General features: G+C 36.3%; 1 protein-coding gene and 1 long non-coding RNA gene across 3 annotated transcripts in view; one reads left to right on the plus strand and one right to left on the minus strand.

The window, feature by feature from the left end:
• Nucleotides 1-1,059, minus strand: part of LOC130854545 (uncharacterized) — a 35,631-nt gene extending 34,572 nt beyond the window's left edge. The window contains exons 1-2 of the long non-coding RNA XR_009054038.1: nucleotides 951-1,059; nucleotides 345-421 (exon numbers count right to left, since the gene is read on the minus strand). This is a non-coding gene — a long non-coding RNA (uncharacterized LOC130854545). The remainder of the gene's footprint in view (nucleotides 1-344; nucleotides 422-950) is intronic.
• The window catches only part of ATAD1 (ATPase family AAA domain containing 1), a 55,093-nt gene continuing 37,179 nt past the window's right edge, over nucleotides 1,040-18,953 (plus strand). Inside the window, exons 1-4 of one of the 2 annotated variants that reach the window (XM_057737472.1) lie at nucleotides 1,040-1,155; nucleotides 4,334-4,508; nucleotides 14,141-14,239; nucleotides 16,121-16,241. In XM_057737472.1, coding sequence (XP_057593455.1) covers nucleotides 1,040-1,155; nucleotides 4,334-4,508; nucleotides 14,141-14,239; nucleotides 16,121-16,241 — 511 coding nt within the window. The remainder of the gene's footprint in view (nucleotides 1,156-4,333; nucleotides 4,509-14,140; nucleotides 14,240-16,120; nucleotides 16,242-18,953) is intronic. The other variant, XM_057737473.1, reaches the window with a different exon arrangement.

The following is an 18,953-nucleotide window of genomic DNA, read 5'->3' on the forward strand; positions in this document are numbered from 1 at the left end:
AAAATAATGGCTCTTTTAGAGGATTGGGCTTTTTGAGGAATCTAGGTTATGGATGTGAAGCACACAGAAGCATACTGCCTGACACCTCGTAGACATTCAGTAAACTGTAGCTATTATCCTCCCTACAGTATCACAAGCTTGTAACAAGGGTCGCATTCACTAAACTCAACAATCAGGCTGCAAAATTTTACCCACGGAGGATGATGCCTGAAGCAGAGAGGCACAAACTGCCATCCAGAGGAGGGTAGTAAGAGGAACTGTCCCACTACCTCATAGTCTCACCACCTCTATCTGAAGGAAGTGATGCTTCTTATATCTGGGGACAGTGTCTAATGTCATCTCACCCCCTGGTAGTCTGCGTTCAGGAGGCGCCGGCTTTCAGATTTACTCCCTGGGGACCTCTGACGCCACGTCTCTCATTCTGCAAAGGGGAAGAGGTGCAAGAAAAAGGGAAGTCACCGAAATGCAAAACCTGTTACCAGATGCCCTATTTTGTCCCTACTACCAGGCCTGCCTGGGTAGGCTGCAGAATCTTTTCGCAGAGAGATTTTCAGGCGCCACCCCCAGGTGTTTGTCGGCGCAGACAAGGGGGAGGAGGGTGAGCTCACCCTAAAAACTGAAAGACAGATGGTGAGGGGTTGACCATGCAAGTCAGAGCTTTGGCTAAAGGACAGAACAGCAGCGTGCGGGTCTGCACCCGGCGTTGGGGGCGGGGGGGGGGGCGCGGGTGAAGGGCTGAGGTAAGGATCAAGCAGAAGTCAGGGAAGAACTTCTTTGCGGAGAACACAGAGCATGTCTCTGCACTCTCAAGAAGGCTCCAGGATTTGTCAGGGTTGCGACGGGAGCCCGCGAGTAGAGCTGGGACTTTATCTGACAAGCGCCTGCCCCAATTCCATCTCTGAGACTCAGCTGAATCACAGGTTCAAGCCCGCAAACAGCAGGTTAAGCACCTGGTGCGTGACCTCGCCACCGCCGAAAACTCCCACCACTTCTGAAACCCGGAAACGCGCCCCCTCCAGGGCCTCGGCCGCGGCGGCGCATGCTCTGGGCGAGGGGGCGGGCCGCGACTCGCGCCGGAAGGATTCTTTCCCAGGCGGCGTTTCCTTCCTGTGTGAGGCTGGTAGGGGCTCCTGCGGCCGCTGCTTCTGACCCACGGTGAGTAGCGGGTTCCCGCGGGGCTTCGTGGGACGGGCGAAGGGTCCCGCTGAGCCCCTTTAGGGCCCGGCTCGGGTCTGGGAAGCCGAGCGGAAGAGGTCACCTCGCCGTCCTCCCACGCCCCACCTCATTGCCACCCCTCGGCTTCCCGCAGCCCTTCGTATCCAGCGGATTAACCTCCAAGGGCGTCCCGGGCTTCGCCTTGGCTTCCGGCCCGGCCTAGGCCCTCAGGTCTCTGTTAGCGCTGCCCTCAAGAGTTAGGCCATTTCCAGGGAATCTGTAGGCAGCCTGGTCGCTGCGGGGGCATGAGGTCGTTCCAGGCGACCTCAGAACCGGGGTCCTAGGCGAAGGCGGCCAGAGCGATCCGGGTCTGATTGTCGCACAGGCACTGCTACCACCTAGTGCAAAAGTGAAAGTGGTTCTTCAGGCCTGGGCACGCTTTCGCGGAGAACGGTGGTGTTAATAATAACCTGTCCTTTATGGGAAGGTTGGCAGGTTTTCATTGTCGTAGGCTGTGTTCGTAGGGCCTTAATGTCTGCGAAACTGGGACTTTCGGGGTTGAGTAAAACTGTAAAACACTGCGGTGAATTAGGAGAGAAATGCTGTGGCATGAATACTCTACTCTTGGTCCTTAACAGTAAACTGTTCATTGACGAGGTGGTACGATTTTAAAGTTTTCTACCCTGAAATGGAGAACTCTTTAAAATGAGACTGTCTGGTATCATATTTGCCTAACAGATAACTCTGAATTACAGTGTTTTGCCATATTTCTTAGTTGTACATAGCACCATCTATGTTGATGTTTGTATTTGTATTTGTTGATCCTGACGTTTATACAAAAGTGAAGTGCAGTCCCTACTGTTGTATGCACGTGCAACTTATATATTCTGCTGTAATGGTATTGTTACCATAACAGCCTTACTTTGCAGGCATATCAATGGCATAGGAATTATAGGTGAGAGTATAATGAAGAGTATACAGTTACAGGCGACAAGTAGAAGTTTCAGTTTCATTTCAGGATTTTGAAGTCATTTTAGAAGAAGGATGACTGTTTTAGAAGTGGCTATAGGTCCAGAATACTGTATTGCAGTTAATAATTTAATTATAGCAAAAAAATAGTTAACAGAGGTTTTGTGTCTAGATTTTTTTTAATAGGTTTAAAAATTGTTATCCTGATGACTGGGATGTACTGATAGCAGTCCTAGTTCCTGTAGTTCAGTGAACATCCAGTAGATGGCAGTTTTATCACTACTAACTCAAACTTTAAATAAACGAAAACGTTTTATTCGAATATCACTGGTTTAAGTTAGTAACTCTTTATTTTGCCTGTTGGTTTATTTTCATCTGTGAGTAATAGTCCCACGTAATGATACCACATATTCCAGCTGTATTTTCAAATTTATTGTGTTGGAATAAAAGCTAGAGAAGACAATTCTTCACTTCCTATAAGAAGTAGAATATTGTTATCCCATTTTTGGGAATCCATGCTGATGGAAGAAAGCACACTTTGATTTGTTACATGAAAGATTCTAAGTGGCTTCTCTCTAGCTTCATTTCTTCGTTGTTGTTGGGGGGGGGTATTGGTTGTTATTCTAACTTCATTTTTAGTAAGATAATAACTACTGTGCATTCCTTGAGTAAAGTAATTGGGTCTCAGTCATTATTGCATACCTAGTATATAGTAGGCATTATATATACATGCTCAATTTGTTTTATTGTATGAATTGAATCATTTAACATCCCTAGGCCAAAATTTCTTTATCCAAAATGAAGGCTTTCAGTTATTTAGTTTTTAAGTTTAAATTAAATAATGTATTATTGTGATGTGAATGTCTCCTAGTAGTGCAGAAGTTTGGAATCCTTGACTTTTCTTTTGGAAATCGTCCAGAAGTCTGGTAGCAGTTCTGTCGGAATGATTCAAGAGAATCTTTAACTGAATAGTAGTAGTGAGAATAGAAACAATAATTTCAGAGCTGGAATGACCATAGATATTAGTCTATGAAGTACCGAATTTTCACCCGTTTCTGAGCCATCTGTACACATTTTGTTTTATTCCTTTTCACATGAATGCAAAATATACTCACTACCCCCGCCCCACATTGCAAGCACTCAGTGCACTCCTGTGCTGTGAGAGTATAATGGCGTTATTTGAGGCTGAGATTCTCTCTCTCAAAATGTGATAGCCACATCATCCCTAACAAGCTTATTTTACTGGGTGGTCATTGCCTTTGACACAGGTGTGCATGCCTTCTGTAAGCCAAGGTGTGGTTGATGTAACTGGTTAGGCATGTGTGTAAAAGTAGGCTTGTTGCCTCCTTTTTTATTTTTTCACCCCCCCCCCCACTCCCCACCCCCTGCTTTCCCACCTTGGTGTCCATATGTTTGTTCTCTACATCTTTGTCTCTATTTCTGCCTTGCAAACCGGTTCACCTGTGCCATTTTTCTAGATTCCACATGTATGCATTAGTATACAATATTTGTTTTTCTGACTTACTTCACTGTGTTTGACGGTCTCTATGTGTTGCCTCCTTTTTTCTTTATCTTGGGTGAGAGCTGTATTCTTGTGGCTCAAACATGTTGAAGATTCTGTTGTTTCACATTTAGCTAGGTTGTTGGAAACAATAAGATGGCTCCAAAAATTTCATGCCACTTGTTTACTGAGAAAATGGCATGTATAAATTTCAGCAGGCCTTGGAAGTCTTTAAAAGTAAGTATGAGGGAAAAGTGAGTCCATTCATAGTTTGAATTTTACTCAGAAATTACCTGGTATACCATCACATTAGTAAAGAATTCATTGTTGGGCTGCCTTTTTTCGGTTGGATAAGTGTCATAGTTATTATTTTTCTAGAATCCTCAACATAATTATTTAAAAGCTGTTTAAAAGAGTAAATGCTTTAAGATATTTACTGCATTTTTCAAAGAGAATTATTCTCTACTTAAATTATATGAGCTTTTAGAAAAGTTTATTTAAAATTTTAATAAGTAAACCTGTTTCCAAGAGGAGATTAAAATGTTTAATTAACATTTAAAAATCCATCTCTCCTTAAATAAAACACTTTAAGGTAGGTAATGTTGAATTTGACTAGAAGTTTTTCTTGCTTAATTTATGCCGCTTATCAGTCTCCCAATTTTAATGAATCTAGCTATTACCTAGTGACGTTTCTGTTTGTTTTTTAAGGTTAACAATCAAGATGGTACATGCTGAAGCCTTTTCTCGTCCCTTGAGTCGGAATGAAGTTGTTGGCTTAATTTTCCGTTTGACAATATTTGGTGCAGTAACATACTTTACAATCAAATGGATGGTAGATGCAATTGATCCAACCAGAAAGCAAAAAGTAGAAGCTCAGAAACAGGTATGATTAAAATGTTTGAGAATCATTTTTCTTGTAGCTAGCAAATATTTTTCCATAAAACTAAGGATATAGTAGAATTATAAGTTAATGAGGAGTCCCATAAGACCCATGTGGAAATGTGTTTTTATGTAGTATTTAATTTCATCATTCCTAAAAAAGTATTTATTTCTGAAATCCTTTTTGACTGTATAAGCAACTTATCAGAAGAATGGTGAAGAATAAAAATATTACAGTATTTTGTTATGAATATCCTAATTAGAATATTTTTGTCAGTTTATAAATTAAGGAATCTATGGAAAATTTTTCAACAAACTAAACAATAAACTTTGTCTTCAGTAATAGTATACATTTTGCTTTGTGTGACATTTGAAATGTTTCTGTTTTGTAAATAAATTCATTTGTATCATATTTTAGATTCCACGTATGTTACCATATGATATTTGTCTTTCTCTGTCTGACTTATTTCACTTAGTACAATAATCTCCAGGTCCATCCATGTTGCTGCAAATGGCATTGTTTCATTCTTTTTTTTATGGCTGAGTAGTATTCCATTGTAAATATATACCACATCTTCTTTTTCCATTCATCTGTTGATGGACATTTAGGTTGCTTCCACATCTTGGCTATTGTAAATAGTGCTGCTATGGACATTGGGGTGCATGTATCTTTTTGAATTACAGTTTTCTCTGGCTATATGCCCAGGAGTGGGATTGCTGGATCCTGTGGTAACTCTGTTTTTAGTTTTTTAAAGAACCTCCATTCTGTTCTCCATAATGGCTGCACCAATTTATAGTCCCACTAACAGTGTAGGATGGTTCTCTTTTCTCCACACCCTCTCCAGCATTTATTATTTGTAGATTTTTTTTTGATGATGGCCATTCTGACTTGTGTGAGGTGATACTTCATTGTAATTTTGATTTGTATTTCTCTAATAATTAGCAATCTTGGGTATCGTTTCATGTGCTTATTGACCATCTGTATGTCTTTGGAGAAATGTCTATTTAGGTTGATTGGGTTGTTTGTTTTTTTGTTATTGAGTTGTATGAGCTGTTTGTATGTTTTGGAAGTTAAACCCTTGTCAGTAGCATCGTTTGCAAATATTTTCTCCCAGTCCATAGGTTGTCTTCTCATTTTGTTTATGGTTTCCTTTGGTGTGCAAAAGCTTATAAGTTTGATTAGGTTCCATTTGTTTATTTTTGCTTTTCTTTTGCCTTGGGAGACAGACCTTAGAAAACATTGCTACGATTTATGTTAGAGAATGTTTTGCCTACATTCTCTTCTAGGAGTTTTGTGGTGTCATGTCTTATATTTAAGTCTCAAGCCATTTTGAGTTTGTTTTTTGTATAGTAATATTTTAACTTCATTAATTTACATGTGGCTGTTCAGCTTTCCCAACACCACTTGCTGAAGAAACTGTCTTTTCTCCATTGTATATTCCATTAAAGATTTTTTAGTTAGGTGGATGATATGCACAACAGTGTTTTAAGGATAATTCACCTTACTGTAGCATATAGCGGGAATTGGAATCAGGGAGACTAGAAGCAAGATATCTTGGTTATAGACTGCAGTAATCCTGGCAAACGTGTAGAACAAGGGAAGGACAAAAGGAGTGGAATGGGTGAAATAGATGAATGCTGGAAGGACTTCGTGGTAACAGAGAAAAGAAAAAGGACATCTTACAGATGAATCTGAGATTTGTCTGGAATCCTCAGAGATTCATAGTATCTTTTATAGTTTTAGAATCTGGAGATGGGGCAAGTATATGGAAAGATGACATTTTATTTGGGCATATTGAGTTTGTGTCGGTAGTAGGAATCCAGGAAAATGTTCATCCAACTGTTGAAATTGTAGGTCTAAATCTCAGGGAAAAGTCTTTGGAGATTCTTGGAGTCAGTCTTTGGAGATTCCTTATCAGATGCTCTTAAGTAGTTGGACTTATTAGAGCAGTGAGTTTCAGTGAGGTGGGGTAGGCCCCAGGGCTCATCCTATGTAGATATGTATCACTTGTGGGTTTTTTCCCCAAACTACTCCACTTTCCTTCTTCCACCATTAAGAGTTATACATTCAAATATTTGTCAAGAGCTTATGTAATTGTCACTATGATAGGTGCTGATGACTGTATTGAGAGTGGTGAGGAGAGAAATTTATAGTCTTAAGTATTTTTATTAGAAAAGAAGGTAGAAAATTGATAAAGTATCCAACTTAGGCTGTAGAATAGATTTTTTAACAGAATAAACCCATAGATAGTGAAAGAATGAAAAAAATTAAGATAAGCTAAATTAACATGAAATAGAATATATGAGAGAATGAATAGAAATATAGAAAATGAATATATAATAGAGAAAATCAGCAAAACCAAAAGTTGGTTATTTGAAAAGACTGATAAAATTGACACTTCTGTAAAACTAATCAAGAAAAAAAAATGAAGCCATCAGTCAGTATTACTAGGAATGATAAAAGACATGCAATGACATTAAAAACAAGAGCAGTTAACAACTTTGTCAGTAAATTTGAAAACCTAAGTGACATGGACAGACTCTTAGAAAATTATGAATTACCATAGCTGACTTAAGAATTAGAATACATGAATAGTTAGTTCCATAACTATGAAATAAATTAATCCTGAAAAACATTTCCATAAAGAAAACTCAAGCTCATAGAATTCTACTGGAAAATTCTAGCCACATTTGAGAAAAATTAATAATAACAATTTTATACAAATTTTTCCAGAGTGTAGAAAATGAGAAACACCAGACCTTTCTGTGAGGGTAGCATGACAACAATTCCAAAACTTAAAATAAATGTAAAAATCTTAAACAAAATATTTGGAAGCTGAATTCAGCAATGTATAAAAAAGATAATATAACCAGCTGGATTTATCCCAGGAATTAAAGGCTGGTTTCATTTGAGGAGAAAAAAAATACATATATATTAATTTAAAAATATATATATTAATATTCTATATGAACAGATTTGAGAATGAAACTATGATCATATCAATGCAGAAAAGTCCTTTGTTGAAATTAAACACTTATTCTTGATTTTTAGAAATTGCTCTTAGAAAATAGGAATAGAAGATAATGTCTTCAGCATTTTAGAGTGAATTTACTACAGGTAACATAAGTCATGGTAAAAAATTGAAAGTATTTTCTTTATGCCTAGGAGCAAGTCAAGGAAACCTATTGTCATCATTTCTGTTTAACATTTTACTAATTATTAGCTAATACAAGAGTCAAGAAAAAAGATAAGAGGTAGAAGTACTGGAAAAAAAGAAACTAAGCAATCAATATTCATAGGTAATATAATTTACATAGAAAGCCAAAGAAAACGTACAGATAAACTATCAGGATTAATAAGAGTTTAAGGGCTGCTGGATACAAAATCAGTAAACAAAAGTCAACTGTATTTCTGGATACCCACTGCAGTTGGAAAATGCAGTTTCTAAAAGATACTATTTACAGTAGCATCAAAAATATTCAATAACTGACAAACACAAGTTACACAGCACATTTATAGAGAATATTATAAAACTGTTGAAGGCTTAAGTTAAATTCAATGCCAATTAAAAATACCCAAAGACCCCTTTTGTTTGTTGTATTTTTCTTCTAAAATGTATGTTGAGGAGTAAAAGCTTATTAATAGATAAGACACTCCTGAAAAACAAGATGTGTGTGTTGGGGGAGGAAGCATTTGCCTTGATTATATCAAGACTCAGACAGTTGGTTCTGCGTGGGAGGGAATAAAATTTGATTTCTACTTGATTACATACACAATAATCTCTTCCCAGGATTAAAGACTTAAATTTATTGATATAACAAATGTTGATTAAGCACCTGCTCTGTTGTTCTTTATACCTCATCTGTATGTCCTAATGATACTCCTTTTGCCTATCCAATTTTAATAAAAGCACTTAAAAAAAAAAATGGCCAGAGGAGGAGGAGTAAAACCAGAATAATGTAAGTTATTGGTACCAGTCTTTCCCACCCCAGCATACCCTGAAGTATACAAAATACAGCAGGTTGTAATAGTGTTTCGCTGTGGCAGTTACTTTCAACTGGAAGAATATTACATTTTGAAACATTAGCATTTGGGGAGGTTGGTGGGGTGTTAAATATAATTTTATAAAGCTCCTTCTTAAATTCTTTCCCATTATCTGGAAAATCACTCATGTGTGTAAAATCACCAAAGTCATGGGAAAAGAAGGTTGCAAAAGAGAATTGGTTGTAAATGTTGTGTTATAAAATGGTCCAGGAGAAAGGAGTTCATGAGGAATGTTATCAAAGAAAGCAGTCAGTACGTTTATTGAAATCATTAAACTTAGAGGAATTTCTGTTCATTGGGGACAGCAAGTGTAATTTGAAGTAAAAGAACATAGTGATTCCAGAGTTTGCTGAGGGAAAGGTAAAGAAGAAAGGGGAAAAGACTAGTAGAGCAGGTGGAGAGTTGCTGCCAAAGAGGATGGAGGTAGGTCCGGAAGAATCAGGGGAATTGGGATCGGTGGTTACAGGAACATTTTAAGATAGAGTTAGTTGTTTTATTCTTAACAAAGGGGAGAGGTTATAACTAAATGTGCTTGGGAGTAGAGGAGGTTTGGGACCTGCTGAGGTTAAGTATGTGATTAGTATATAACAAGATAAATCATAGTAGGTCATGGAACATTAGGGCATAATTGAAGAAAGCATGAGTTTATTAGGAACTCAATTATTTTGTTTTTGTGAACTTCTTGAGCATTTCTTAGCAGATTGGGAGCAGATGAAGTAAATGGTGGTATTGAACCTGCATCAAAGATAGGGCTAACTGGTATAACAATAAGTGTAAGGAATTGTATGGTTCTACCGAAGACATTCTGTGGTCCAGGCCATTTAGGAAGCCAGGTTGGGTATAATTTAATTGACATAAAGAAAGGAATTGAAGAATTAAAGTGCATATTGAGGGCAAAGATCTGGTGGGAATGTGGGAGAGGAGGGAGGCATGACTTCTTTGGTCACAGAGGAAGAGCACTGACTATAAAAGAGTTTGAGATTACCAGATAATCGGTGGGCCTGATGTGAACTTAAAGACAGTGCAGTTTTGAGATGAAAGGTTAAGGATGACATAGGTACATTCAGATCAGGAACAGTAACCTAGAAGTAGTCTTATGTTTGGATTAAACAGGATTTTTGTAAATAATTTCTAGCCTGAAGCCGGGAATAGTTCCAGCCTTATGAAATGTGGGATACTTAGTTGGTAATGAGAGAGGAGATGTTTTTAGCAGACTGTTAAAGAGGGACAGGGGTTTTCTGGGCACATGCCACTATTGGATCATATTGAGATGTAGCACAAGGGTTTTGGTAGGTATGTCTGTAATAAAAGGATGGGTTGGATTAATTGAGATTTTAGAAAAACAGTGTGTCTCTAATTTAATTAGACTATATAATATTCCTGAGGTTGTAGTTTAGTTGTCAAAGGCCTGGAAAGATTCACTACTGAAAATTTATACATATGAAGGTCATATATTGTGACCTTAGTCATTAACTTAATGTCTCCCTATTTTTAGTCCTATCGTTGATGTTGTAGGCTTCAGAACTTCATTTCAGTTATTTTGATACAAGTAATAGATGAAATAGTTTGTGAAGGGATGATACACTGAAATCTTAAACTGGAACTCTCAACTGCCAAGTGTTTTTAAGAGCAGCCATCATGGAATGCCATTTGGAAGAGCTAATATTTGTGGGCACCAGGAAGCCATTGTGAACTGCATTACCAATCAAGTGGCCCTAAAGCCATGATTTACTGGAGTGAATCTTAGAAGACTGAGAAGCTGAAGTAAATAAGGAAATTCAGACAGAAAATTAGTAAGGAATAAGCAGTTAGTGTGGCCTAAGTGGCCAAGGGAATAGATAGAAGTGATAAGGAAAGAAAAGCAACAAGAGGGAAGCTTGAGAAAAAACTCAGTGCATCATAGTGTTTTGTACAGAAACATAGCAGAAGAGTATTATAGTAGAAAGCCATCTTATCCATCAACTTTTGGGTTACACATGGTAAAGTCAGAAGATGTCTAAGAGAAGATGATTGTCTCCGCATGTCTAGAAAAGGGTGTTTGTTAGAATTTTAATATAAGTTTTGCCTTATACCTAACGTATAAAGATAATTCTTCCCTATTTCCTAACTTAAATATATTTTTAAAAGCTTTGTATCAGTTTCCTCTATCTACACTTAAAATTGGAGTACTTCAGCTGTGACCTCAGTAAAAGTTTTTGACGTAAGTTTAGTTTATTTTTGTTTTTTCACTCTTGTTATGCTCTCTCACTTTCTAAAGTTATTCTTCCAGAAGAACAACCAATTTTATGAATCTTTTAGAACCTGAATGAAATGATTGTTTCTTTTCTGCTGCTCCTTTACTCCATTTCCTCCTTCCTTATTCTAGGCAGAAATATTAGTACACAATTTCCTACCCCACTTCTTTACTTTTTAAATAATACTTTACATGGAGAAAATGTGAAATAGTGTGAAAGGATAAAGAATACTATGAAGCAGTTTAAAAGAAGGGTATAAAGTAAAAAGTAAGTTTCCCTCCTACCTCTGACTCCTCTCACACACAGTTCATCGTTTTCCCTCCACGAAGTGGGAAGAGACCCACTTTAAAAACCAAGCAAACATTGGTGACTAGAAAATATAATTGTCATTAAGTTACAAGCAATAAAGCATTGCAAGAGCATAAGCCATCTTTCAAGTAGTCCGATCATAATTTTGTTTTCTAGCTAAAACATTTTAGAAACAAGGGCTCAGTTAAAGGTGTCAAAGTTAGACAATTGGATAACTTGTTCCTGGAACACAGTTTGGTACTTCTTTGATGTGTTTTCGGGTGCTTTCTTTTCTTTCTTTGTGTGTTAACCATGTTCTGCTCTCCCAAATGAGCAATGTTAGTGTTTTAGCAGAACATGAGCTTTGAAATTAGACAAATCAGTTTGAGCTCTGGTTAATGCTAATTCATAGCTGTGTAATCTTGGCAGTTCTTTTAATTTCTCTGACCCTTGAGTTCATCTGAAAAATGAGAATAATAATAGCTACTCTCAGGATGGTTTCAAGGGTTGATTGTTAAACATATCCAGCACAGTGCCAGGAATGTGGTAGGTGCTTAATAAATGTTAACTTTTTCTCTTTTCTATCAATGTTATTAATACAACCTGAAGACATTGTTAAATGGAACTGCTCTTGTGGGGAAAAGATTCTAGGTAAACTTGACTATAGCATTTTCTGTCTCTATAAAGTAAACAACATAGTTGGTAATTTTTATTTAGGAGATTCCAAATATAAATAAAGGTAGCAAGAGGCAGTTGTGGCCTAGAGTAAAATTTGAGGGCAAGTAGCCAAGGGAGAAAAGCATGGTTTCTCAAATATTGACATTTTAGACCAGGTAATGGGCGTGGGGGGACAGGCTATCCTTTGCCTTCTTGATTGTTTAGCAGCATCCCTGTCTCTGCTGACGAGATACCAGTAGCACCCTCCCCCCACACACACCCAAGTTGTGACAACCAAAAGTATTTTCAGGCTTTGCCAGATGTCTCCTGGCGGGGGCAAAATCACCTCTGGTTGAGAACCACTGTTTTAGAGCATGGCCTAAAAAGAACACATGTGGGATGGCTTCACGTTTATAGAAGCACAAAGGAAAAGAAGAGAAATTAATGCTATTATAGGTACAGAAAATAGGATACCTTTCATAGCTGATACATTTAAAGTCAGTGAAAATAGGGAGATCAACTCAGTGATTGGTGATGACTTAAAGGGCTGGGATAGGGTGGGTGGGAGGGAGTTGGGGGAAGGAGGGAATATGGGGATATATGTATAAATATAGCTGATTCACTTTGTTGTACAGCAAAAACTGGCACAACAGTGTAAAGCAATTATATTCCAATAAAGAGATTTAAAAAAAAATAAAGTCAGTGAAAGAAGATATTTGGAAGAAAGATAAAAGAATCTGGAAAAGGCTGCTTTATCCATAGATTCAGTAATTTTACAGAGGGGTGGCTAAATAGGAAAAATGATGTAGTTCATAGCACTTTAAAAAAAATACTGTATTGCTAGGATATGATTAACACACATCCTAATCCTCTAACCAATCTATAACTATAATGATGTATGATGTGATTTTTTCTTTTTTTAAATAAATTTAATTATTTATATTTATTTATTGGCTGTGTTTGGGTCTTCGTTGCTGCACGTGGGCTTTCTCTAGTTGTAGCGAGCGGGGGCTACTCTTCACTGTGGTGCGCGGGCTTCTCATTGCCGTGGCTTCTCTTGTTGCAGAGCGTGGGCTCTAGGCATGTGGGCTTCAGTAGTTGCGGCACATGTGTTCAATAGTTGTGGCTCACAGGCTCTAAAGCGCAGGCTTAATAGCTGTGGCACATGGGCTTAGTTGCTCCACGGCATGTGGGATCTTCCTGGAGCAGGGATTGAACCCATGTCCCTTGCATTGGCAGGCAGATTCTTAACCACTGCACCACCTAGGAAACCCATGAATTTTTTTTTAAGGGTAGCAGTACCCCTGACAAATAGCAAGATTATATATAATCAAAAGTATTCTAGGAAAATGTAACAACAAAAATTTAGGTAAATATGATTTACCAGAGCACCTTCATTTCTAAAACTGTTCACTTAATTGAAATTTGAATGTGTTATGTCTAGATTTTTAAGGACTTTAGTGGCCACAAACTCCAATCATATAATTAAGGAAACCAAGGTAATATATGTGATGGTTAGAGTATAGGCTCTAGAGTTGGGACTGCCTGGATTCATATGTTGCCTCTTCCATTTGCTAACTTTTAACCTAAGACAAGTAACTCAGTCTGAGCTACACTTCAGTTTCTTTTTCTGTGTTGGAGAAAAGAAAAAAGAACCTCATCCAATCTCTCTGAGGATTCTATGTGTTAATCCATCTACAGTATATTGGCATAATATTTAGCACACTCAGTAAATGTTTATTGTTATCAGTATTTTTATTTTAGTTGAAAGCTTTGTTGCTTTGATAGAGCTTATAGCTTTAAAGCTAGTTTAGCCCAGCTCTAAAAATATATGCAAGTATATCTCTAAATCAAAATTATTTTTATTATGTCTGGTTGCCTAGCCTCAAGAATTGACTTTAACTAAAAAGGATAGCATCTTAGAACAATTTGAAATTAGGTAGGTTGAACACCTGTTGTAGATATATGGGTAATTTGAGGAAAGTTAGGCATCTGTTTTCAGATACTCTTTCAATTTAAGGAAAGAAACTCCAGTTGTCCATTTCTTGATAGCCTTAACTCCTCGATCTTTCATCTTGAGGTTTCATCTTCACCTGTCTTGATAATCCTGCTAGCAAAGAGAAGTCACATTGGACCTTAGAGTCTCATTGTATATATCTCTTCAGTCATGTACCCTATTTTCTCATTTCCCAAGAGCTGGTTTAAATTGTCCTGGTTTCTGTAGAGTAGACCTTCAAATCTTTTTTTACCTAAGGACTTAACAATGGGGAACAATGAAATCAATTGGTGTAGAATATCTGTGGAAAATCTTGTATATCTGTTCACTTGCTCTTTAGATTTCACAGATACACGTTTTGGAATGCCAGTGTCTGAATATCAAAGTAAAGGAGTTTGCTTATTTTTTCTTTCTAGGCAGAAAAATTAATGAAGCAAATTGGTGTGAAAAATGTGAAGCTTTCAGAATATGAAATGAGTATTGCTGCTCATCTAGTAGACCCTCTTAACATGCATGTATGTATCTTTAATCTTATCTAATATTTTTTTTGTCTAGCATTTTGTATCAAGAGTCCAGAAGACCATGACCAGGTTTGATGATTCTCTAGGAGGAATCACAGGATTCAGTGTGGTCATACTCCTAGATATAATTTATTACAACAAAAGGATACAAGGCAAAATCAGCAAAGAAAGAGGGGAGTGAGATGAAGTCTGGAGGAAATTAGGCACAAGCTTCCAAGAGTCTTCTCCTAATGACATCACACAGAGTACACGTAATTCTTTCAGCAACAGGTTGTGAGAATACCTGTCAAATGCTGTGCACCAAAGCAGCTCATTAGAGTCATAGGGCCCATTAGAGACATTGGGACTGGTCAGATAGACTCCATCTTTGTAACTTGTATCAAAGTTCTAGACTCCCATAAGGAAAACAGGTATCCACCATAAACCATATTGTTTGCATAAACAGTTTAGGCACAGTGTGCTGTTCTCATCAGGAAAATGGAGGAAACGCTCGACACCTAAGTATCTCCCATGTTCCAGCTGAGGGCTAGCCTTGCAAGCAGGCCTTTCTGAGGATAATTGTTTCAGGCCTGCTGTGTTAACTTTTTTGCGCAATTTGTTTAGTTAAACCTGTACTTTTATATATTCACCTTTGTGGCATATCCACATGACTTCTTTAAGTCATGTGGATATTTGACTTGGAGTTCAAATCTAGATTATTATCATAAGGTATGATAGACAACACAAGATTCTGAATCCCAGTTTTTACATTTATGGCCTTGGTAAATTATTTTCTGTTTGAGTTTTCCTCATGTATGATCCTTGGACAACGTAATACCTGCTCTACCTACTTCTAAAGGATTATTTTGAGCATCAGGTTAATTTATAAACTTTAGGAGTCTATGTGTATGTTTCATAACAATGGGTGTAAGTAAATAAATAGAATGAAATATGATATCCTTATCTCCAAATTTAGGAAATAAAAATCTACAATGTCTATTAATATCTGTGTGCACAGAGACATATATGCCCTTCCAGAATTAATCCTCCATTTGAAATGAACTCAGTTCTTTGTTATAGCTGTTACTTAGTGAAAGTGATGATTTCAGATCTGGCTGCAATTTTTCACTTTTTTTTTATGGTGGAATATAAATAAATTGTAATAAATAAATGTATTGTAAATATTGCTTCTGACCAGCCCCACCTCCAGCCCCTTTACTCTTCCAAATTAAAGCTAGGCTGTTTTTGTTTATTTGTTTTTCAGGTCTTTTTCAGTTAGTTTATCCACCGCTTACCCCCGAAAAAAAATTTTTAAGCTGAGTCAGAAGGCTTTAAAATACACAAGCTATATCTATCTTGAAAACATGTATCCCCTGTTTACTCTTTATAAAGATATAAGACATAAGTTTTGACACAGTTTACTTTCAATTAATAAAATTCAAAAGCCCAGTTTTGTGGGTATACGCCTTATTTCTAAATTCATCCCTATATTGTTTGACAGCGTCATCTGTGAATTAGGCACACTCCTGGTGAGCTCTTCCCCATCAGCTAGTGCTGAATTATCTGTCTGAGCTGGCTGTCGGTCTTCTTGGTGGAGTATTTCTTCCTCTTAATGGAGTGAATTCAGCTTATTAGATGCCTGCAGAGTTTTGAGTGCCAGACCTAGCACTTTTTTTTTTTTTTAAATAGGTAGTTGACTATTAAATTTCCTTTTGCAGCTCATAGTAGTTTAGTAATCTCAGTATTGCTCAAAAGTACTTACATTAATATATCATTTTAAACTTTTATTATTTAGGTGTAATTAAGGCTTGCCATTTGGGGGGTTTTTTTTTTTTTTTTTACTTCAGTTCATATACATTAGTTGTAAAAATTCATGCTGACGTTACCTTTTACCAGGTTACTTGGAGTGATATAGCGGGTTTGGATGATGTCATTACGGATCTGAAAGACACAGTCATCTTACCTATCAAAAAGAAGCATTTGTTTGAAAATTCCAGGCTTTTGCAGCCTCCAAAAGGTATAGTGAAAGTTTATATTTGCTAAAGCATTAAAAATCTGGAAAACATGGAAACTTTATGCCATTATAAAACTCGTGTTTTTGAAGTTGAATTTTCAAGAGACTGCTGAGACCCAGTGAACTGTTTTATAAATAATAATTTTAAAATAATTGCTCATTCTTCAACTTTCCAAATTTAGATAAATTTTTTCCCTGTAGTTACGTGTCAGAATAACCCCTTTATTTCAAATTCATTTTTATTACTTACAAGAAAATGAAATTAAGGAACTCAAGGATAAAAAAAAATTCAAAGTAACAGTATGGATTTTTGTCTTCAAGATAAGACTTATTTTTATTGTTTCACAATTCTGGTGATTTTTTTTCCTCTTGGTCATTTTATTTAGTTTTTAGATGGCAATGGTTTTTTGTTTTATTTTGGTTTCTTATAGGAAATAGTGAACTACAGATGAAGTAGAAATTAAATACTACTTATTTTTAAGGGAAACATTTTCTTATTCCTAGTTAGTAATTACTTCAAAAGCCTTGGAACTCAGGAATCAAAAGTGTTTATAACTACATCCTTAAATGTAATACTTTTATTCTTGGCCATTCATATATTGATCATGTTTAAGGCTTGTTAAAGGGGATTCAGATGTAGCTTAGGTGATAATTGACAGTGAGATCTGTAGAGGCGTGCTGCCGTGGCTTTCAAGTATAAACACTGTAACCTAATTTATTTCCATCTAATAGAAGCTTCTCTTTATTGTATTGCCAAAAGTAGAGAGGTTGCTAGTCAAGACTGAAATCAGATTATTAGACAAATGTGTTTCTCAAAATAATAGGATCTTTAGAAATATCAAAATAACATGTATAAGTTGTAGTTGTTTATAATCTTACTAATTTTGCAGCTATATCAAAAAGTGCATTAATTTATATTTCAGAGGTAATTGAAGCCAATAACTGTACATTTTTATGAAGGAGAAAATTTTTGTTTCTGGTAAATAGAGGATGACAATTATCACCAAAAATGGCATGCTCTTTTTGTTAACTAAACGACAAATCTGCTTTTTTATGCATTTTATTTTCTGAAACAACAGAGCTACTTTTTTCCTAACAAAAAGCATTTAGTTTATTGTGATTTAAAAAAAAAAAACTTTTTTTCCCCGAAGAAAATTTCAAATGATTTGTCTGAGCCCAGATCAAAAGAGTAAGATAAAAGTTGGATTATTAAATTCTTCAGTACCATCTTGCAGGTTGTTTATAGTGTGAACAAGAAAGAACTTCAGTAAATTTTTGTGTTAGTTTCACAATGTTAATGAATTTAGGAAATTTTTTAATGCTGTTAAGAGAAAGCTTTTCTCATCAGTGATGTCTTAGGCCAGGTAATGGGTGACTTCATCAGTTGGACTTGGTTTAAAGCCCCAGTTAACATAGCAGATACCAAATTATGAGGGGGTACTTTAACAGCCTTATGTTAATCTGCTTTTTATTTAAAAGCATTATCTAAAACTGAAGGTAGTTCCTATGTGTATCTAAAATTTTTTTAAGTTACATGAGTATTTCCTTATTGTGTGTTCTAAAGTTTTACTATTTGAGCTTTTTCATCTTTGCATTTTTGGAAAATTTTTTATCAAGAACAAAAGTTTGAAAAATCATTGATTTACTTTTTGACCCCCAACATAAATTGGATATTGGTGTACAGAAGCAGAGTATGAAATCAGTTGCATACCATATTTGTTCCATTTGGGGACTGGAAATAGGTTACCTAGGTTAGAATCATTGCTTTATTGCCAGTTTTATGTTCTCCTTAGTTCATTGCTGTCTAAGCTGAAAGTGATCACTCCCTCAGACTGCAAAAAGTTAACTCCAGAATGATTTATGTCATGAATGTATGACATGTGATATCATACTTAATAACATCATGTAAAGTTATATGGTGCCACTTATTGGTTGCAAGAACATGCCATAAAATACTGATCGTTGTATTAAAAAATGTAACCCTTTCTTTCTTCGAACATGTAAAAATTTACAACAGTTAAAATTTCATTGGAAGCACTTCACTGGTGGTCCAGTGGTTAAGACTCCGCATTCCCAATGCAGGGGGCCTGGGTTCGAACCCTGATCAGGAAACTAGATCCTGCATGCCTCAACTAAGAGCCCGCATGCAGCCACATAAATATTAAAAATAAAGAAGAAAAATTCTATTTGAATGCTATATGGCTCCTTTTAAAAAATCTGAATTCAGTCATCATTATGTTGGCACATAACTTTTACGTTTGTGAATATCATCATGTTCTATGTTTTGATGCATTCTTTAAAATGTAGATAAGAAATATGTGTTTTGAAAGATTGACTTTCTGAGGTCATAAAGGCCTATATTCCCACCCCCACCCCCTGCCCCTCCCAGTACTTTGTATGTAAGTAGATTTAATTTTTACAGATAATTATTTGTCTACCATTTGGACAAGTTTTTTTTATTAAACCTTGAAAGTAAATAAACTAGTCCAAAAAAGAAAGAAAGAAAAGTTGGTCACTAATAAGGTAATATATTTTTCACTAATGAGGATTATCTCACATTTAGATTTGTTTGTCTAATACTTCTTTTCCTCCTCATCCTAAATCTTGTATTTGCATGCAGTACTTAGGAAGTAAAGCCTTTGTCAAAAGCATTCATCTTAAAGAGGGGTTTGAATTTTTATGTCTCTACAAAGCATAAAATAGCAAACACATTTT

The sequence above is a fragment of the Hippopotamus amphibius genome, chromosome 5 (assembly GCF_030028045.1).
Source record: "Hippopotamus amphibius kiboko isolate mHipAmp2 chromosome 5, mHipAmp2.hap2, whole genome shotgun sequence".
NCBI classification, from domain to species: domain Eukaryota; kingdom Metazoa; phylum Chordata; class Mammalia; order Artiodactyla; family Hippopotamidae; genus Hippopotamus; species Hippopotamus amphibius.